Below are 22,367 nucleotides of genomic sequence, written 5' to 3' on the forward strand. Positions count from 1 at the left end.
ATAGCAGTCCAATGTGACTAACTAGATTAATCCAGGTTTTTAGTATATTTTTTATTGCTAGATGGCAAGCAATTTACCAGTAGGTGCAGTAGATTCTCAGAAAACCAATAAGACCCAGCATTCGTGATATGCACGCTCTTAAGGCTGTGCAATTGGGCAATTAGTTGAAAGGGGTGTGTTAAAAAAAAAAATTGTGTGGCATTCAATCAGTGAGGTCATCAATTTTGTGAAAAAACAGGTGTGAATCAGGTGGCCTCTATTTAAGGATGAAGCCAGCACTTGTTGAACATGCATTTCTCTTTGAAAGCCTGAGGAAAATGGGTCGTTCAAGACATTGTTCAGAAGAACAGCGTACTTTGATTAAAAAGTTTATTGGAGAGGGGAAAACTTATAAAGAGGTGCAAACAATTATAGACTGTTCAGCTAAAATGATCTCCAATGCTTTAAAATGGAGGGCAAAACCAGAGACACGTGGCAGAAAACAGAAGACAACCATCAAAATGGATGGAAGAATAAGCAGAATGGCAAAGGCTCAGCCAATGATCAGCTCCAGGATGATCAGAGACAGTCTGGAGTTACCTGGAAGTGCTGTGACAGTTAGAAGACGTCTGTGTGAAGCTAATCTATTTACAAGAATCCCCCGCAAAGTCCCTCTGTTAAAAAAAAGGCATGTGCAGAAGAGGTTACAGTTTGACAAAGAACACATCACCTGGCCTAAAGAGAAATGGAGGAACATTTTGTGGACTGATGAGAGTAAAATTGTTCTTTTTGGGTCCAAGGGCCACAGACAGTTTGTGAGACGAGCCCCAAACTCTGAATTCAAGCCACAGAACACAGTGAAGACAGTGAAGCATGCTGGTGCAGCATCATGATATGGGAATGTTTCTCCTACTATGGTGTTGGGCCTATTTATCACATACCAGGGATCATGGATCAGTTTGCGTATGTCAAAATACTTGAAGAGGTCATGTTGCCTTATGCTGAAGAGGACATGCCCTTGAAATGGGTGTTTCAACAAGACAATGGCCCCAAACACAATTGAGAACTTGTGGGGTGACATCAAAAATGCTGTTTTTGAAGCAAAACCAAGAAATGTAAATGAATTGTGGAATGTTGTTAAAGAATCTTGGAGTGGAATAACAGCTGAAAGGTGCCACAAGTTGGTTGACTCCATGCCACACAGATGTGAAGCAGTTATATAAAAAAACTGTGGTCATACAACTAAATATTAGTTTAGTGATTCACAGGATTGCTAAATCCTAGAAACAAAAAAGTTTGTACAAAATAGTTTTGAGTTTGTAAAGTCAACGGCAGACACTGCTATTTTTTGAACACACCCCTTTCAACTAATTGCCCAATTGCACAGCCTTAAGAGCTGCATATCACGAATGCTGGGTCTTGTTGGTTTTCTGAGAATCTACTGCACCTACTGGTACCTTGTTTGCCATGTAGCAATACAAAATATACTAAAAACCTGGATTAATCTGGTTAGTCACATTGGACTGCTATTATTTTGAACACTACTTTACACTCAACGGCCACTTTATTATGTAGACCTGTTCAACTGCTTGTTAATGCAAACATCTAATCAGCCAATCACATGGCATAAACTCAGTACATTTAGGCATGCAGACATGGTGAAGATGACCTGCTGAAGTTCAAAGCAGCAGAGTGGGGAAGAAAGGTGATTTATATGACTTTGAATGTGGAATGGTTGTTGGTCCCAGACAGGCTTGTCTGAGTATTTCACAAACTGCTGATCTACCAATCATCTTTAGGGTTTACAGAGCATGGTCAGAAAAAGAGAAAATATCCAGTGAGCGGCAGTTCTCTGGGCCAAGATGCCTTGTTGATGCCAGAGGAGAGGCCAGACTGGTTCGAGATGATAGAAAGGCAACGGTAAGTCGTTACAATCATTCAAGGAACGCTAGTCCATCTCTGACCACACAACACATCCAACATTGAAGCAGATTGAGTACAGCAGCAGAAGACACCGCCACTTTTTTAGGTACACCTTGCTAGCTAATAAAGAGGCTGGTAGGTGTATAACCTTTGTCTTAAGATGTAACTAGGTAGCATTTATGACATTCATGATATTCTGACCATTGTTTTCTTCAATTTCTTGTCTATTTTAATGCCTGGTACAACTAAAGGTACATTTGTTTGGACAAATATAATAATGTCAAAAATAGCTCAAAAGAGTTTAATTTAAGAGCTGATATCTAGCCATTTTCCATTGTTTTCTTGATAATAGCCAAAATCATTATCAAGAAAACCATATTTGTACAAACAAATGTACCTTTCGTTGTACCAGGCATTAAAATGAACAAGAAGCTAAAGAAAACAAGGGAGGTCTAATATTTTTTTCCATGACTGTACATGATTAATCCATAGACTGTATAGATAATTGATCACCTTGTATTGTCAGTATGTGAATGGATTGCAACATAAAAAACGGACACCAGCTCCAACTTTTATGGTAGCCTATAACATGACTGATTCTAATGTGAAGGACTCAGGACTGTTTTTCAACAAAACGTGACATTTCTGTGTACTCTTGGGTGCCTACACTCACCACAGTGTGAAACATCAGCTTAGAAATGGAGTCTACTAACATCAACAAGTGACAAGCATCCAACAGTCAACATAAGCACACACAAATAAGTTTTATATAGTGAAGGCTGTCTGGTTACATGAACATGATATCAATATGTCAGTTAATCATGTTCAGTCTGGTGTTTGTCACCTCACCTTTAAGCTCTTCATTAAACCAGCATCAACTGAATTTTGTGGCCACAAGGACCAGCGAAGACACACTCTAAACACTGACATATTATCACCTGAAAACTCCAAACAATTACATTTTTTAAACACAATGTTGAGATTAAAATAAAGAGACACCACATAGGAAAACAATTGCTTTTATTACTCTATATTAGATGGTACACGATTGGAGCCCTGAAGGGGTTTTTACATGGATGCCGTTGTCTCTTTGCCATGACTGGACAGAGACATAGGAATTGTCACAACATGTAGGATAAATCATGTTCATTTCTTTCATGGGGATACTTGGAGGAACGTATTAAAACCATCGTAAGGCAGGTACAATTTTACAAACGTACCCCATTCAGTGTATAAATATGGTCGGCACTCAGCCACCTGTCAAACAGTAGAGCTCCCCGGTCTTTTCAGCCCAAAACAACAGCATCTGTGCAATCTATTCGTTCTTACATCATCCTGTAAGACTTAAACTATACGGTGCAGTGAGCTAATGATTTTAAGATAAAAAGTATTGGTCAAACACATTTATGAGACAGCACTGAGACATTTCAGTAGTATTTAGTTTAAACATTTTTTCTCCCAAAGAAAAAATCAGATTCTCTGTACAGTTTCCAGTCAGACGGAGTGTACTGGGGCTGGTTGGCATGATTTGTATAAACATTCTCATTTTCAGTGGCGTGATCTTAAATAAACACTCGAGGCCATGACCAGAGATGATTCTGAGAACAGTTTGGTTTAAATGCTGCGAGGTCAGTAGTAGTGCACATGTGGCCTTTCAGGCTGTTTATAGGGACTCACAGCATATAAAACATAAATAACATGGGAAAGGCTAGACACAGTACCTGTTGAATTTGCATACAGCTAAAGACAAAAGTGCATCTATTTCCTGAAAACATAAAAAATGTAGACAGTGATTTATGACAATGTTAGCTCGACGGACACAATCAACATATAATTTGCACATTGAGGAGGTATTATATGGTTAACAAAGGGAGCTGTGAGGGCAAACATTGATTGAAAATTAAGTACCTCTGCAGTAATAGAGGGCTATAGGAGAAAAAGTCAACACAGACAGTGTCTGACACGTACAGTGATGTCACTTCAGAGGTCAAAAAGCAGATTGGTACATAATTACAGTTTACAAGAAAAGTAATTTACTTCCCACCAACCAAAAAGCCGATATAAAAGACTCAACAATCTAAAAAATGACCTAGGTATCAACAAAATAATGTCATATTTACACAAGTATCACATTAAAAAGCTAGTTTATGTGCAGTAGTTATACTTGGCCAGGGAAAATGCACCCTGAGGGGAAAGAACATTGGACATGCTTTGACAATATTAAAAAAAAGAACATTAAAACAAACTCTTATTCCGATTCCTGGAGTTAGTGTATTTAAAAGGGATTAAAATAAAACATTCTGCCCCATATTTTAAGTGCAGTGTAAATAGGATTGACTGCTGCAAAGGGCGAAAGGTTTATCTGAATGTCGTGTATACCAGCTTATCTGAGGGGCTGGAGCAACGGTTACTCTCCTGGCAGGTTACAGTCTGAGGGTGGACAGAGAGACAGCCGCTGCTTTCAGACTGTAATACTCGCATTAGGACTGTACCTCATAGTTCAAAGTTTCCAGGCTTCATTTATAACGTTCAAATTCTGAATCAACATTTGAATGCTGTGCAGCCTTTTTTCCACCCATGTTTTTGCATGTGTATTCATTCAGCACAGTTTGAGATAAATATTAGATTCCCATAGTGGCTGCATAGGTTTGTTTCTCATTCCTGTTATTCAACAATTATTTCCAACATTCACAAGATGTTTTTATCCAACAAAATATTCTGCTTTATTCCATTTTAGTTGGCATTTAGCCTTTGAAAAAACATTTTCACTTCAGTATAAAACCTGTATGCTCTCCAGCTTGCAGCACACAAAGGCAGACTGACACCTGTACAAACAGGGTGATCCGCCAGCACCTAACATGTACTTATGTTGTCAAGTTGATTTATTATTAATACTAATAAAAAAGTATTCAGTCAGATGAATCACTTTTTTAAATTAAGGATTTTGTTGAAGGATATCTTTTAGGGTGATGATGACAGAAATTTGAAGCTTAATTTTAAAGCGCAATAGAAGCTTTGAATATAAAAAAATAAATAATTTGGTACAGCCCTAACGGCTATTTAAATATTTGACGTGTTTTGTAAGAAGTATCCCAATCTGAAGCCAGCGACTGTGTCACATAGAAACAAATTTCTGCTTAATAATTCCTAAATGTGTATTTTTGCTAAATATGGTTCTAAAACAGACAAAAAAGTGTTGATTGGTAAGCATAAGAAAAACCTGAGGTTTACGACAGCTTATGGGAAGGGCTCCAGGCAAGTGGTCCAAAGGCTAAATCATGTTTGGCAGGTTGCCCTAATGCTCCAATGACTTTGAAGTTTTAAACCACCTTGTTGAAAGTAAATGGGCTGCACTAACACAAACTGCCTCAGCTGCTTTGTACATGCTTACATAGTAATCAGCAGACAACTAAACAACACAGTTGTAGCAGAACCAGATGGATTATTGTCTTTGAAGGGTTTCTAAGCAGTTTGTGATGTGCCTGTATGCTGTAGGTGGCACAGAGAAACCTGCACAGTAGCCTCACAAACACCATACATTATTAACAAGATCTAGGTATTTAAATAACAGAACAGGTAAAAAATAAGTTAAAAACACCCCGGCCCCTCCCAGCTTGTCCCCTTTCAAAGACAAAGGAGCTAATGATTAACTATTAAGCGACTGTGATCAAAGAGACTTTGAGGAAATATCTGAAACTGATTTTCAAAATTTTAAATAGTTAATTACATATCCTGCTATCAATTGCATACAAGTACACAGAAAATCCAAGGATCCTTGTTAGTGTAGAGAGGAACAAAAAGGGCAGCAGTAGCTGAGGACCAGACAGGAAAGGTGTTCTTGGTAGTTTGGCTGGGTAAGCGAGGTAGGGTTTGTCAGAAATCAAGTGGCTTCAAAACTGGCAGGAGTGTCAATGGAGGAATATTTTACAAAGTGCCGCTCTCCATTGGATTCTCTTACTTTGTGCGTTCTGTGTAGAAGGCCCGGCTCCTTCTTCTCAGTGTCCTACAGTCTGGAGTCGGATCCTACCGAGTGCTCTTTCTCAGCGCTCTGCTGACTTAGCTCAGACTTTAATGTCTTCTTGAATGCTGAGCTGGGAGAGGGTCTTCTTGATGCGCAGGGCCGTCAAGCGGGCAGCTCCATTCGCATACCAACACTCCCTCATGATTTTGCCCATAACCCGCAAGGCCTGAGACAGCAAAGGGAGGAAACAAAAAAGGATTAAGAGCTTACAATACAGTATAAATGACAATGATGATACAAATTTAAAGTATGTTTCGTGTTCAAGGCCAAATTTGATCTACAGTCATGAAAAAAAATCATTAGACTACCTTTGATTTCTTCATTTTCTTGTTCATTTTAATGCTGGGTACACACAAAAACAACTCATGAGAGTTTAATTTAAGAGTTGATATCTAGCAATCATGGTTTTCTTTATTATAACCAAAATCATTATCAAGAAACCCATGGGAAATGGCTAGATATCAGCTCTTAAATTAAACTCTTATGAGCTATTTTTGTTGATAGCATTATATTTGTCCAAACAAATGTACCTGTAGTTGTGCCAGATATTACAATGAACAAGAAATTGAAGAAAACAAGGGTGGTCTAATAATTTTTTCCATGACTGTATAACTTTTTATCTACTTTACTCTAAAAAAAGAAATAAAGGCTACAATAAAGAAACTTGTCAAGCTCTCTGGTGGACAAACTATGTAGGGGGAAACACTGTTTCTAGATTACATAAATCATATTCTCTGCATTTACACCAATTATCAATCACCTGACATGCTCCTCTAGTAATTCCGGTTGATACAGCTGGCTCTAGTTGTAAATAAATTGATCAGCCTGATTAACTGAGAGTGAGCACAGGAAAACAATGAATGGAAGACAGTCTGTAGTCTGTTGGAGTAAAACAATGTGACCATATTAAAATAATTTTGCCCTAGGTGATAGACCTGATAACATCTTGGACTTCTTTTTCATGTTTTTAAAGCGTTCCTGTTTCTCAGCAATTAACTTAAAGAGCGTGATGTTCTGGTTGCACAAATTAATGAAATGTGACTTGTGTCGTTATAAACTGGAAGTGCAGATCTTAAATGGGAACAAAACTTGAGCTGTAAACAAATCTTATTATTATCATTTTTTTAACCTCATAGCTCTGCCACCAGTTGGGGATGTTGGGTCGTAGCTTTTGGTCACACACCAACTTTCTCATCTCCTCTATGGACGGGTCAGAAGGTACCAGGTCATAGTAGGGCAGCTGGTACTCTTCATGGATACCTGATAACACAGGACAGTGTGGGGGTCAGATAAGTGCTGAGAACTCAGTTGTTAACGTCAATAATAAAATCAAACAACACAGGTTGAGTATCCTGAGTAAAAACAAAAGGAGTCTAACCTCCACTATTACAGCGGCGTGCAATCTCCCAGTAGACCAGCCCCAAAGCATAGATATCAGCACATTTGAATGAGTCAAAATGTCTCATGTTGATAGTTTCATCCAGAACCTCTGGAGCCATGTACCTGAGAGATGGAAAAACAATCCCAGTTGGTAATTAGGTGCAGAGTTAAAAGAGTTTCTGGGAAAAGTGTCAAAGATATCTGTGAGAAAGGACAGTAAGCATCTCCAGTGTGTGTGTATGTGTATGTGTGTGTGTGTGTGTGTGTGTGTGTGGACACAGACCTCTTGGTGCCCACCCTCTGATTGGGCGCGATGTCGATGGTGTCTGTGGCAGAGTCGTGACGGACAGCCAGGCCCAGGTCAGCGATGGCACAGGTGCAGTTCTTCTTCACGAGGATGTTCTTGGATTTCAGGTCCCTGTGTGCGATGCCTGGCTTTCCTACCGAAACATAATGTACACAACAGACACTTGTGAGTTCTCATCTCTTAAATGAGCTTTTTAACATTTCCATGTCAACTCTCTTTTATGAAAAAACTAGAAACTTTATCAAGTTATCCAATTTTCATTTTCTGGGCATCAGTTTGGTTGATAAAAATAGATTGCTTCTCCCTTTGTGCAACAAAATGTCCTCAGCTGCACTTCAATCTTCCATGATGGGTAGTTAAGCAGATGATTCGGTAATGATCTACTTTCACAGATAACCAGTAGATTACAGATATAAGCTCAGATGACTGAGACATGAAAGCAAAAAACTATTTCCCTTTGCCCATACCAATGTTGTAGATTCCTGTCATGATAACCGCTTTTTGTTGGATGATATATTGTCCAGCAGATATATTGCAGATATGTCGGGAAACCAAAAGTCGTCATGTCTGGAATAATAATATCATCCAGAGGTGCACACAGTTCAGAAAATTTCCAAGCAACTGTATGGCTGCCGGTACAGTGCTACTACAGAGGTATGTGCCAAAAATGACAGATATTGGCTCAATTTAACTGCAACAAACTGATCAAAAGTATGCCGAAATAACTACAACATGTTGCAGATCTGTAAAAAGTCAGAATTCATGCTTTATTAGGTGTGTCCACCAACAGCAAGCAAACTTTTAAAATGCTTCTTTTTCTTAACTGAGTTCAGATAAATCAGGGCTACGCTATGCAGGACATCCTTAACGCTGATTGGGACACTGCGTCACACACATTTTTCGTTAAAGTGAAAAAATTCCAACCCATTCGAGGTTGCTCTCTTTGCATTAACTTTGCATGTGATTGCCATTAATATGATGAGTGTAAATGGTGAAAGGTGTTGATGTCACCTTGTGTTCCTAGTATCTCCATGTGCAGGTGAGCCAGGCCGCTGGCTGCTGACAGCGCCAGTTTGATCATTCCTTCAGTCGTGACAGAGTAGCGATTCAGGTAGTCAAACAGAGAGCCGTGCTCATGGTAGTCCGACACCAACCACAGCTGGGTCCATGTGCCGTTGTCTGAGCAGGAGACAGAAATATAGAGATACACAAGAAAGTTTACTTAAGAATGATGAATAATTACACAAACCCACACACATCAATAAGCCGAAGATGTGACTTAATAATCCATTCTTTAACATGTTGTGATGTCGCAGGTGTGCACCTTTGTTGTCAGCAGCTATAAAGCCCAGGATGTTTTCATGGCGGAGCATGATGGTCTGATAAATCTCAGCCTCACGGAACCAGGATCGCTCCTCTCTAGATGAAAAGATCTTCACCGCCACGTCCCCGCCCCTCCAACGTCCTCGCCACACCTCCCCGAAACGCCCTTTGCCAATGATCTCTTGGAGGACAATTGTCCTGGCTACAGTCCTCTGGACAAACAGAGGCAGGCCTGCTTAGAAAAGATGAGAACAGTGATCAGCAGTGTTCTGATAGATAGATAGATAGACAGACAGACAGACAGACAGACAGACAGACAGACAGACAGACAGACAGACAGGCAGGCAGGCAGGCAGGCAGGCAGGCAGGCAGGCAGGCAGGCAGGCAGGCAGGCAGGCAGGCAGGCAGGCAGGCAGACAGACAGACAGACAGACAGACAGACAGACAGACAGACAGACAGACAGACAGACAGACAGATAGATAGATAGATAGATAGAGATAGATAGATAGATAGATAGATAGATAGATAGATAGATAGATAGATAGATAGATAGATAGATAGATAGATAGACTTTATTTATCCCAAGCTGGGAAATAACAGTGTAGCAGCAGCATTACACACAGAGACAATAACAACACAATTAAATAAAAAGAACAACCTAGGCATACTTCAAGCAATAAAATATAAAAATACAATAAAAATACAATAAAAAATAAAGTGTCTAAAGATATGAGATTGTATTTAAAAAAAGCCCAAACTAATATAATGTAAACTGAAATATAAGTGCTCCATTATGAGGTTTATCCACTGACCAGAGCCTGAACCAGACGTGGACAGATCGTAAATGAGGTCCTGCAGGGTCCTGTCTTTGGCCATGTAGATGTGGTCACAGGAGGGGTCCTCCACCTCTAACCTCTGCCTGTGGCTGTAGGCTCTTTGGTGGTACTGATACAGGAACAGAGCCATGAGCAGCAGGAGACACAGTAGGAACAGCGGACCTGCGATCACAGCGACCAGTTCCACCAGCCCCCATGTTCCACCTGGGCCGTAGCCTCCCCCGAGTCCTGACTGAGTCGTGACTGAAAAGAGAACAGTGAAAGATATGAAATCATTCATAGAATATACTATAACCCTGACAGGCTGCACAGCATAAACCCTCAGGACTCATTGTATATGTACATACTCATGGAAGTTATTGCTTGTATATGAAGGTATGTGTGGGTGAGATGTGTGTGTGTGGGGGTGTAATGGGGGGTGTGAGGGGTGTGTGGGCTGATCTGACATGTATGTAATGATGCTCTTGTACATTGTTGCTTTATTCTGCTGAAGGGCTGAAATGTTACTTATAAAATCAATAAAGATAATGTTAAAAAAAAGAAGAGAACAGAAGAAGAGTGCGAAATTTAATTAGAGTGCAACATCTGGCACTCACACATTAAACCGATTCTCCTCGCTGTGTCCACGAGGGATGACAGTATAAAGCTTTTGGCTCAGCAGATGATTAGAAAACTGAGTCAACGTTTGACTCTTGCATTAACTTCTATTGATTATTTCCAGTTATTTAAGTAAGACATGCTCAGTTCTCAACACTGAAAGGCTTTTACTGTGAAAAAAGTGTTGGAATTGCATTAACAGCATACTAACACTATAAAAGGTCTTCTTATTCTGTCTCTAGACGATGCTCATATTTTTCAGCATCGCTTTGACTGCGGTGAGGCTCGTGTTTTTTCCTCAACTGCACCCTCTATTGAGAAAAGTTAATGATTTTCTGGATCCTTGAACGTCTAGCACATTTTTAAAAATTAAATAATCAAGATTATACAACACGCATACTGTGGAAGGGAAAACTTTGTTGTCTTTTACACCAATTTTTCATACAGTTCACAGTTTTGATGATCACAGTTGGGATTTTTGCTATGTGAGCCAGCGAACCAAGGGGAGCATCTTTGAGTTAAAATATCAGTCTCTTTGATTATACCGGCCTCTAACAGTGCTGCTTTTTGGTAAAAATCTTTCTATGAATTTGTGTTTTTTTGCCCATGCGGGGGACGAATACTGTTCCCAATTTCTTGTCACAATAGTTTCACACTGAAACTCTTCTCTGCACATGCTCTCTGCAAAATATTTTTTGGACACTGCACAAGACACCATAGGAAACACGTACTGCATCTTCCCATCAACTATGAGTCACAAAACTGTGGAAGAATCAGGAGACATGTTCTGGCTTTGGGTTTGCAGACTCACTGTATGCTAGGAGTGGAGGTTGGAGCTTGTGTTACTCCAGGTAAAACTTTTTTTGTATTATGTATTTGCTCGAAGTTGTATGATGGATAATTTTTTTGATAATGTTTTAATTTGTCAGAAAAATAAATAAAAGGGGCGGGTTGCACAAACCACCTGAAGCTAAGATTTTCCTTAAAGTTCTTAAAATAAAACCAGTTGCACAAAACACCTTTAAGTCTTCTCCTGGAGGTTTTATTAAAATGTTCACTAAAGTATTTAATGTTTTGTCCTTATACTTATTATCCCTTAAAATTATTAAACCGATGCACAGAAGACCTTGTGGCAGCCAAAGTAAGGGAAACAAATTATGACTATAGAATAAGAAAATGAATGTCTAGTTTAACTAAACTACTTTAATGTGTAATAAAATCCACAATAATAAACAACTCTTATCATTATTATGAAAGCTTTCTTTACAGAGATTCTTTCACTGTCAGCCCTATGAAAGTTAGTTACCTTAATGGTTACTTCAAGTAAACATTTAAGTTATTCTCATCAGAAACATTTTAAGGGATTCTATGCAACACTTTTAAGTAAGTCCCTCAAAACAAATGAGAAATAAAGCCTTACGTGTCATGCTTAACCCATTGACGCCGGGAAAGCATTACCGCATTTCTACCATTAAAACCGGGAGCGATGTTGTGTCACTCTACCATTAAGGCCGGGACAGCGGATATGTCCTTTTGTAGTATTTGTACTTTTTTCCACCTATTTTTGGTCTCTTGGCCAATGAAATGCATCAGAATACATGCGGGAGTGTCGCAATGCAACATCGGACATTTCCAGAACTTTGAAATCATGACGGAAGACGACTATATCGGAGGAGCTCAGCAGTAAGTGACAGAAGAGATCTGATGAAAACAGCGCCGATGATTTAATTGCTGATCCGGACTTTGAACCCTCGGAACCAATCGACCGGGATTTATGGATGAGGAATATGTTTTTAGACGACATATTTTCACCAAAGAACAGACAGATTTGTGGCCATCTGGAGATAATAATAATATTATTAATAATATATTAATATTAATAATAATAATAGGCTAATTGATTGTGATGATGATATAAGAAATCATGACTGTTTATGTCTTTTATTACTTTATGTGTCGTTGAGTACCCTGAAAAGTGCAATATATAAAATGTATTATTATTATTATTTATTATTATTATTATTATGATATTTATTATATTTTTTTTATTAGAGTAGGCTAATGAGAACTATGTCTTGTTCTTCCAGTGGTCATATCATGTTTGCATCTTGCTAATGGGCATGTATTAGTATTATGCATAGGATTTTTTATTCAGTCAAATGTAACATTTGCGGAGTTTGTTGATTTTTTAAAAAAATGTATTGAAGGTTTGGACAAATAAACTCAACTTCGTATGAAAGCCACGGGTATAAGCTCTCAAATACTTTTTGAATTTCATTTTTATCTGCTACAGAGGCTGAAAAATCTATTATTTAGTAGGTGTTGAATTTCCAGAAAAACTTCAGGTTTTAGGGGGTCATTTGAAAATCGCCCATAGGTTTTCCAGGCATTTTTTTCCAGGCGCTTTAGGCCTGAATGGGTTAAGGCGAAAATGTGAGGTGTTTCCTGGTGACAGCAGCACTAAATGTACATCCCATTTCTCACCTGAGGGAACTTTGAGGTCAATGCTGTTGCAGTAGTCGGTGTAGCAGCAGTGGATGTTTAGCAAGCCCTCTGCACTGAGGCAGTAGAAGGGTTGTCCGGGCGGCACAAGCTTGTCCCGTGTGATGCAGATACGGATGTGCTGCTCTTGGCCGTCGATGAAGGAAGTGGAGGCCATGCAGGCTCCATCGGTCTCACACTGGGAGCCAGTCTTCTCACACTGGGCAGTGGTGCAGTTACACCGCAGAGCTGCACAGAAGAAGAAACAAAATGTGAAACTTGTTAGCATGATTTAAAACACTGGTTAAACAATAAAATGTATGAACAATGTACTTTATTTTCTTCTCAGCAGTGCAGGAACATACAGTAAAGTAAATATAATTTGCAGTAGAGGGAAATAATAGTAACAATATGTATAAGAGTATGAGCTATGGACCTACAAACTTTATGCCACCAACTTAAAACTCCCAAACATATATTCAACATTTTGGTAAACCATATTCAACACATTCCAGTCAGTAACTCAGCAGAAATGGGCGAAAGTGCACCAGTATCAAGGGAGTTGTTCGCCGAATTTATAACAAAAGCATCATTGTTAATCGTTTCTCGATTAACTTGTTTCCTTATTCATTGGAAGCCAAAAATAAAATTCAAAATATTGATTAATCTCCCGGCGTTAGGCTAGAAAGTAAAATATTCAGCAGCAGCCCTTAAATATTTAAAGTATTAATGGAAAATTTGCAAAGACGAACTGGAGAGGGTAAGGACAGATTGATGGAGGATGGTTCTGGCGGGGTCAGGAAATAGAGGAAGCGTTAGTGGGGCGTTAGGCTGGCAGGGGCTTTGGGAGGATGGGTGGAGAGTTTATGTGAGGGCATGTCGGAGATTAAATGACCAGCTGTGACTGTGATTTGTCGCACAGGAGACGGAAACTTCCTCTGTGAAATTGAGTAATATCATTAAGACGCAGACATGATGTGACATTCCAGTAAATCTGAAAAAGTCCCCAGTGGATTCTCCGTAGAAAATGGCCTTGTTAGAGAGCCTGTGTGCTGGATGTGTTTGTTAGAAAACCCCCACACATGCATCCTGAACTTCAGTGTCATCTGCGTCAAACGGGAAATTTAGAGTTAATGTGTTACAACATCTTTTGTGGCGCTGACTCATACAATGCCAACACCTACTTGGCAGATGCTGGTGGTCAAATACGCGAAACCAAATAAGCAGAGAAGAAATAAGGAAGATAAACACTGACTTAACATGAAACAAGCCTGACAATTCATAATTTCCACAGCTATAAATGTCACACAACTCCGATCCACATTATGCTGACTGTTTTAAAAACACTTCAGAGGAAAAATACAGCCAAGATACTGACCACCGCAGTTCAACTGTGATAAAAAGGCAACAGTAAAAACATGTGTTTAAGTCTAAAACAAAAAAAATCAGTGGTTGAAATAAAAAACAATATAGAAAACTTACATAGCAATTCATATCACTACTGTAATTCAGCTGCTTGAGTATTGAAACATTTTCTTCTGTTTTCAACCAGATGAGATTGGAAGTTTTATGAAACAGATAAACAACTTTATTATATTATTTTGATAACATAGTAATAGTGGTATTTAACTTATACTGCTGGTTTTATGCTTCTTAAATGTGAGAATGTGATGCTTTCTATGTTGTACATGATAATAAACTAAACAGGTTTGATTTTTTTCAATTGGATAAAACCTTGACGCTGGGAAAATACACAGGATGTGTTTCACTATTTTCTGACACTTTATTGACAAATTGATTAATTAGATTAGCAACTACTTTGATAAATGACTAATCATTTCATCATTCTTGAAGCAAAAACACCAAAGCTATGTAATTTTTGCTTCTCAAATGTGAGGATTTTCTGCTTTTCTCTCGAACATTGAAAATTAATGAATAATCAGTTCAAATGATGATGAAAATGACTGTAAACTGCGGCCTTGGCTACACTGGACATACAGGGTTTTTGCATCAATATGTTCTCCCATCTGCTTATTTAAATAATATGGATGATGCATAACAATATTACACATATCATCCACCTCTACTCTGCCCCATCAGATAACAAGCCACACATATTATCTTGCTGCTGAATACTTCCTTATCTCTTTTACACATAAGTAAAGGTTGCGAAAAAACAATACCAAAGAAATCACTTGTGTCACTGAGTGTACCCACCAGACACACTGTGCGATAACATTTACAATTCGGAGGTATTTGAGTATTTTCATTTTATGCTACTTCTTACTTTGACTCCACTACATTTTGGAGGTAAATATTGTAGTTTTTGTTCAGCTGCATTTATTAAGCTAATACAAAATCAATTATCAAAATCAATTAAAGTGATGAACACATTAATGTATCAATAATTATAATCCAATGATATAATATATATTGTTCTGCATAATGAATGCTTTTACTTTTGGGACATAAAGTATACTTTTGTACTTTTACTTGAGTAAAATGTAATGCATGACCAAGCAAGTATTTCCACATTATAGAATTGGTTCTTTAACTTTAGTATTACCACTGGTAATAATCTACTATCAGACACAGGTATACTGGTTGTCATAAACGATGATAAACATCTGTTTTCCACACTTATAAGACACTTAAAAGAAGCCTGATACTGTCGATATGAGACTACTAATGTCTGCTATTTGAGTACATCCGTTGTCATTACATCAACATTCAGGCACTCTGAAATATTGACACCAACAATAATATCATCATGCCATCATTATCTTTGTCAGGATATCATTACTATGCTGTAAAGAGATAATTATTATTTTCCATTTATCAAGTTTCAAAAGCAAGGGTGTGTGTTTTGGTGCATGATAAGCTCCAGAGACATAAACATAGAAGAAAATTTCAATTAATAAGAAAAAAAACTATAAAAATATGTACAGCATATGTAATTGAAATTGTATGAGCGGTGTAGTATGTAGAAGTAGTAGTTTTGTACTGAAATGTGCAAAATTGTCCAAGAAATGTACAAAGATTCACAGTATGAAGTATTAAAAATATATGCAAACTAATTAAACGCTTACAAAAAAATATTAGGCAAAGGCTGTAGGCCTACACACCAGAAACAAGCATCTCTTTAGTTGTGCACGTTTAATAAATAAGCATTACTACACAAAGCTAAGTGAGGCTGAGCAGACTAACTCTGTTTACTGCAAAATAATTCACTGAGCTGTCACTACCTAAACACACCTTTAACTGCTGCTTCAGACCTGCGTAACTCGCTCGACAGCGACAGAAAGACGGTGAGATATCATGTTTTGTCACATTTAAATGAACAAATAAGAAAAAACACCCCGGTTAAAAGAAATAAGGGGCTGACCTGGTTTTATGTCAAATCTGTCAGTTGAGTTTGTCGCCCGGCTAGGCTAGCTGAGCTAAGCTAACGCTAGCTCACAGCTAACTCCACATCGATGATGGCAGCAGCAGCAGCTCATGAACAAAACAAACAATAAGTCACTCACCCTCACTGCTTCTGTACAGGACGGCCTGGACAACCACGACGGCTATCGATATCCGCAGGTTAGCCATAATCAATGAATTCCCGGTTCATCGCATTAAGACGTTGAGTTACCTAACGTTAGATGTGGCGAGGCGTGATGGGGACAGCTAACCAGGCTGTCAGTGCACACAGTGAACAGTTTACTAACATGCTCCACCAGCAGGCTGCAGCACACACACGCTCACTCACTCACTCACTCACTCACTGGATTAAAGAGTAATCTATCTATCTATCTATCTATCTATCTATCTATCTATCTATCTATCTATCTATCTATCTATCTATTTATGGTCACAAAAAAACATGCATATCTGGTCAGAAAGGTCACTCACACATGGTGATTTATTAAGACTGAGCCAGGTCATTAGGCTCTCAATACTGATTGATAATCCACAAATTAAATAGAGGAATGAAGAAAAAGTTGCTTCTACAAATATGTTTTTGTCAGTATTAGCCTATTGCAGCTCTATGAAACAGGATTGTTTGTTATCGTTAGTTATAATATTCAGTATTCACTGCCTTCAGCCTTTGAACATTTAAGCTGCATTGATTGAATTAAAAAATAAAAAATAATATATGTATGTATGTATGTGTATATATATATATATATATATATATATATATATATATATATATATATATATATATTTACCTCTTAGGGACAGCAGAACAGGCTCAAATGAAAATAAGACACTGACATGAAGGCATTGTCACCTTATAAAGTTAACTCAGAACTTGTTATCAAAATAAAGCAGATATTAACAGCATTCATTAGAGAAGTCCAGTGTTCACTTTTCTTTCACTTCTGGTTTGGTCTCCACAGCCCTCTAAAAAAACATCTACACCAGCTATGGCTCAGAAGCATCAACTCCATTGACAAAAACAGTAATTTTACTACTGCTGCTTTTAGCAGTCAGTTTGTTTGTGTTATTTGTGACATTGGTGTTTAAGTCACAAACTAACCAATTGAAGCAGCAGTAGGCAGCAATTGAGTCTGGTTGCTTTGTCAAGAGCATAGAACGGCTAAAGTTACCACCCTGTAAACTTAAATAGGGCTTCCTGATAGACTGAGATATAGTGTACACTTAAACTGATATAGATTTTTTTAAGGTGGCTAAAAAACGTTTTGCCTCTGCCACCGTCCACAGCAGTACATTGCTTAGGTCCTGCTTCTCCAAACTGGAGGCATGTCGACTGTACTGTAGGTTATACTGACTATGGATAAATACTTCATACAGCCCCACTTCAATACATCTGAACTACTATAATATACAAATATTGACTAGTGCAGCTTCAAACACCAATGAATGAACGGATCGAATTAAAACTTTCACTGTCCTATATTTATTTGTTATTTCTCACAGAGGTAATAAAAGCAGGACATATCATATGAATATATTGTTGGCAATATCAGAAAATGGCAATAAAATTGAACTAGAGGATTCAACAGATCATTCATTGTGTTGGATGTTTGCACACTGTACAGTATTTACAATTGATTACTGGCTAGCTATTTACAAAAGTATATAATACATAAAACAATATTACATAACTAAGCTTTGACGTAGCTATGTGCTTCTATATTTACATCTTTCATAGTTAATTAACATGCAGGCATACACATAGTATGTTTTTATGTGAATGATGAGGTAGATACCATAAAAGCTTTTATACTGCATCTGTGACGCCGTATGGGTTTCATGCCTTGTCATCATAATCATTAGAAAGGTCAATTTAGTCTAAATCTATGCAGTTTAAATATAGTCATGGAAAAATATTCTTTTTTTTTCTATCCTTACTCAAAATATATATAACATTTGTCTCAACCTTTAGACATCAGAGGCTAAAAGCTTCAAACTTCTCCAAAATAGTCTCTGTAGTGTTCGTTTGAGCTCCTCTGTCACTCAGATTGAGGAAGAAAAAAATATCTCCTCTTTTATTCGTTTTCAATTTATTAGTTTGGTATTTGCTGAATAATTCCCAGATATTTAGTTTGCAAGTGTCATGCCCTGAGTTGAACACATCTTTAAAAAGCACATTTTCTCAAAAAGGATGATTCAGGAGACTGAAATTGTTATTTTTTGGCTTTCTTGCTTTCTTTCTTTTTCTGCTTTTTCTCTTTCTCTTTCTCTTCCTTTTCTTTCTCTGCTCTCTTCTGCTCCCTCTTTTTCTCTTCCTTGGCCTCCTTGTACTTCCAAATAGGTGGTTCCAGGAAGCGCTTGTCCTTCTTCTTCTTCTTCTTTTCCTTCTTTGGAGTTGCCTCTGTTGGCCTGATGATATCGATCTTGGGGATGCAGCCAGAGGGGAACACGCTGTTCCTTCTCGCCATATTGCGGGAAATGAACGTAGGAGCGACTTTGGTGGAAGTCAATGAGAGCATGCTGCCTCGCCGCTCGGCCTCTGCACAGCACATTGTAGAGATGGACTCTGCAGACTGGATTGCGGGAATGATGTGTGATACTGAGCCGTTGCTGTGACAAACTGAGCTCTCTTCTAATTTCTTATCTGGGTGTTTCTTCACCAGCTCTGGCACAGCCATGCGCCTCTTCCCCAACTCAGGAGGACTCGTAGGGCAGAGTGGACGGCATCCAGTTGCGATTAGGGGACTGTGGACACTGGTGGTAATGCGCACCATGTGGTCCAAGACCCCGTCGTCCTCGGGGTCACGAGGAAATCTGATGACAAATGTGTTTTTGATCCGCTGGGTGATTTTTTCCCTGGCACTTTTCTCAGCTGTGGCCTTGGCAACCCTTTCCTTGAGCTCAGGCCACTCAGGGACGTAACTCTCACAGAACTGCTCGGCTTTAGGCCGCAAAATAAGACGGCGGAGACGATTAAGGGTCTCATAGCGACCTGTCTTCAGTGCCCAGTCCTTAGCGCATTTTCCTTTTGTGGTGTCTACTGCATGTATGTCAGCCCCTGGAAATAAAGACAGAGCAGAGGAATTAGAAGAGCAAGGGTTATTTCAATTAAAAAAATAATTAATTAATCAATATCATCTTTTTCATGCCTGGCATTTTGGCTTGTCATCGAGGTTTACAGTATCATACTCATTAATGATGTCTGGACTGCAGTTCACAGGTAAATGTTCCAATTAGGACAATATAGAGAAAATCAAATATATCCATAATAGTAATTATAATATCAAATTGGCATATGACGATGTCCACAGTGAAACATCATGATGGATGATGATATTGTCAGTGTGTCATCAAAACTGATCAAACCCCACTACAGGGGCTAAATCCACCATCAAGAATCATCATCATCTTATTAATTCTTTCACCAGAAAGAATTTAGTGTATTACATAGATGGTAAAAATAAGTGCGTTCTTTAATTAATTCTCATCTACTTTGGATCCATTGTGCACTTGTGAAATCAGTCTGCGCACCATTAAATAAATCAGAATTCTCACTTATGAGAAATAAATAAATATGTTCCAACGCAAACACGCGCCCAGGTGTAGGTGTGAATGGGGGACGGGGCTTTTAAATCACGACGCTGGGCTCAGTGGTCGATGACTATATTTGTCCATCAGCCCAACCCTATCTAATATCTGTATCAAGTACTGTAGCATAGAGATGTCCTGGCCGAAAAATGCTATTCTGTTGACTTAAGAAGACATTTTTGTTCAATATATATTCATGAAATACAGATTCATTGAAAGCGTGATGTTAAAATTTCCATTTTGTTCAGCCCTAATTGAAGACGTCACTGTGTATCCTGACACCATTGCTTCATTACTTTTTAACATTTCACAGAATAATCAATTAACCAAGAAAATAAACAGCAAATTAATCAATACAGAAAAGTCACTATTTTCAGCCCTATTGAAATGGTAAACAATAAATGATGATTCGCAGAGACTTTAAGAAATGTGTGCTGTCTACAAATAGCCCTGCAAGACTACTATGTTAAGTCACAGGTGACTGCAGGGTGTACTAAGATGGTATAATGTCCCGAGAATGATCCCTTAAACCGGGCTCGCGTCACTGGCACACTCACTCGCGAACAGACTTAGCTGGCTTCAAATATGGACGGATAAACCGTGGGCTCAGCTATTCTCGCCACCAGAATAGATGTAACTGTTCATTTAGAGCTGTAAGAGTCCTGGCTAATGTCAGGGTTTCAAAAAAGACCAGATAACATATTACAGCAGCTCCTGTACGGCTTGTTTGGGTAAACTGTACTATTAGTCATCTTAGTATTATTTTGTACATCCTTTTAAATATGCATTTATTTACTCACGATTCAAACATGATTACATGATGTTTTAATATAGAAATCTATGAATATGCAATATAAAATTACATCTTTGGTTCAATTGTTTTGCATTAGTAAACATGTGATATTTAGCTTTGATGCCAACAAAGTCCTAATACATAATTTTCCAGAAATTTTGCATATGCAATAAACTTTTCAAAATTAATGACAAACGAAGAATCCATTTGCAAAAACAGCTACTTTAGTTTTTATTTATTTTCCTAAACGAAGTTTTTAACTTTTCAAAAATATCAGATTTTCAAGACACTATTACATTATCAACACTCTAATCAAAATAAATGGGAAATCAAGCAAACAAACGTCGAAAAACACATACCAGCCATAACAAGGGCGGCCATGACGTCAGTGCGGCCGGTCATAGCAGCTTTGATGAGGGCGGTGAAACCTCGACAATCCATGATTTCAGTGTCTATGCCAGGGTAGTAGTTTAGGAGATACATGACTGTGTTGACATGACCTGCAGATAAAAAACACAGAATGTCAGGAAATGTGTAGCATTTGAAAGCTGGACAGTTTGCAGAAAGATCAAAATAAGACATTAAAGTTTACCATGATCTTTTTTCTTAAGCTTAACTACCTACCTTTGCCAATTTATATGTAATTTTTAGGTTATTTTAACCCAACCACGATCACTTTCTCCAAGTGCCTGAACCTGAGGAACTTGAAAGTGAAAGCTAAAGAAAGAGCGACCAGCCATTCAATGTGCTGATAATGCCGTTTTGGACCTACTTGTAGGTATAGACTGACCCATATGTATTGGACTGAAAACAACTGATAATGGTCATTTATTGGGCCGATAACATTCAAAATGGGTGACTTAAAGCTCATGAACACACAGAAGTTGAAAAACCAACTTCCGGACTCGGGACATGGGACCACCTGTGGAGCACGTGAAAGCACCACATCGTGTTGGAGGTCTATGCTCTCCAAGGGTTATACTGTATGTAAGAGGTAAACATAGATTTGTGAAACTCTCATGACATGGTTAAGGTTAGGCATTGACCCTAAATGGTTACGGGCATTTTTCCCAAATCTAGGGTCTTGTAGACACGACCCTTTTTGAGTGCCATTCTAGTTCTGTTTGTTTTGGTCATGGTTGTTGTATGGGGACGACTTACCTGCTTGGGATGCAATCATCAGAGCAGTGTTTCCTTCATTGTCTTGGTGATTTATGTCCATATAGGGACAGCTGTGAAGGCCATATACAATGTCCACAAAACCCTTGCAGCACGCCACCATCAGGCCATTCTGTTGGTTAAAGTCAACAATAAGGGTCAGTGATGATAGGAATGTTTCAGGCATTATGAGATATGATTTACAGGTTCTCAATTATCATCAACATGAATGAGACTCTCACCCAGCCATTGATATCCAGCTCGTTGACCTCCTCTTTCGTTACCCCTCTTTCCAGAACTTTCCGCAGAGAGGTGAGGTCATTACGGACGCATGCTCGATACAGTGTTGATGCCGTCTGTCCCCCACTTGTCTCCGGTATGTAGTCTGGAAGCACCGAGTCATCAGAGAGGATGCTGTCTGAATCGGAGTCTCCCTCTGACAGATCATCGTCCTCACCGGGGCATGAGCCCAGGTGGGGGTCCTCCGCTGCAGTGGCCATCTTCCAACAGCAGAACAGGTGAGACGGTTTTATATCCTTGCCTACATCTACAAG

General features: G+C 38.6%; 2 protein-coding genes across 2 annotated transcripts; both read right to left on the reverse strand.

Moving 5' to 3' along the window:
- Nucleotides 1-2,905: 2,905 nt before the first annotated feature.
- Nucleotides 2,906-16,536, reverse strand: LOC131968083 (activin receptor type-1B-like). Its single transcript, XM_059328825.1, has 9 exons — nucleotides 16,376-16,536; nucleotides 12,852-13,097; nucleotides 9,747-10,013; nucleotides 8,935-9,165; nucleotides 8,622-8,789; nucleotides 7,587-7,743; nucleotides 7,302-7,426; nucleotides 7,053-7,183; nucleotides 2,906-6,089 (listed from the first exon to the last, which is right to left on the reverse strand). Exons 1-9 carry the CDS (start codon nucleotides 16,440-16,442, stop codon nucleotides 5,964-5,966), a joined length of 1,518 nt encoding a protein of 505 aa, XP_059184808.1. The 5' UTR covers nucleotides 16,443-16,536; the 3' UTR covers nucleotides 2,906-5,963.
- Nucleotides 16,537-18,487: 1,951 nt separating this feature from the next.
- On the reverse strand, nucleotides 18,488-22,367 carry ankrd33ab (ankyrin repeat domain 33Ab). The gene is made up of 4 exons (XM_059330363.1): nucleotides 22,056-22,367; nucleotides 21,817-21,946; nucleotides 21,015-21,155; nucleotides 18,488-19,332 (listed from the first exon to the last, which is right to left on the reverse strand). The coding sequence occupies exons 1-4, from the start codon at nucleotides 22,311-22,313 to the stop codon at nucleotides 18,488-18,490; spliced, it is 1,374 nt and encodes a 457-aa protein (XP_059186346.1). The 5' UTR covers nucleotides 22,314-22,367.

This window comes from Centropristis striata, chromosome 3, assembly GCF_030273125.1.
Source record: "Centropristis striata isolate RG_2023a ecotype Rhode Island chromosome 3, C.striata_1.0, whole genome shotgun sequence".
In the NCBI taxonomy this organism is placed as follows: Eukaryota; Metazoa; Chordata; class Actinopteri; order Perciformes; family Serranidae; genus Centropristis; species Centropristis striata.

What these genes read in the sequence shown, in the direction of transcription:
- LOC131968083 (XM_059328825.1), bottom strand. Translation starts at nt 16,442, where the DNA reads ATGGCTAACCTGCGGATATCGATAGCCGTCGTGGTTGTCCAGGCCGTC. An exon ending in GGAGATACTAGGAACACAAG is followed by an intron (nt 7,744 to 8,621) that starts GTGACATCAACA and finishes ATGTTTCGGTAG; the next exon opens with GAAAGCCAGGCATCGCACAC. An exon ending in CAGAGGGTGGGCACCAAGAG is followed by an intron (nt 7,427 to 7,586) that starts GTCTGTGTCCAC and finishes TCCATCTCTCAG; the next exon opens with GTACATGGCTCCAGAGGTTC.
- ankrd33ab (XM_059330363.1), bottom strand. Translation starts at nt 22,313, where the DNA reads ATGGCCACTGCAGCGGAGGACCCCCACCTGGGCTCATGCCCCGGTGAG. An exon ending in GATGATTGCATCCCAAGCAG is followed by an intron (nt 21,156 to 21,816) that starts GTAAGTCGTCCC and finishes TTTTATCTGCAG; the next exon opens with GTCATGTCAACACAGTCATG. An exon ending in GGCCGCCCTTGTTATGGCTG is followed by an intron (nt 19,333 to 21,014) that starts GTATGTGTTTTT and finishes CTTTATTTCCAG; the next exon opens with GGGCTGACATACATGCAGTA.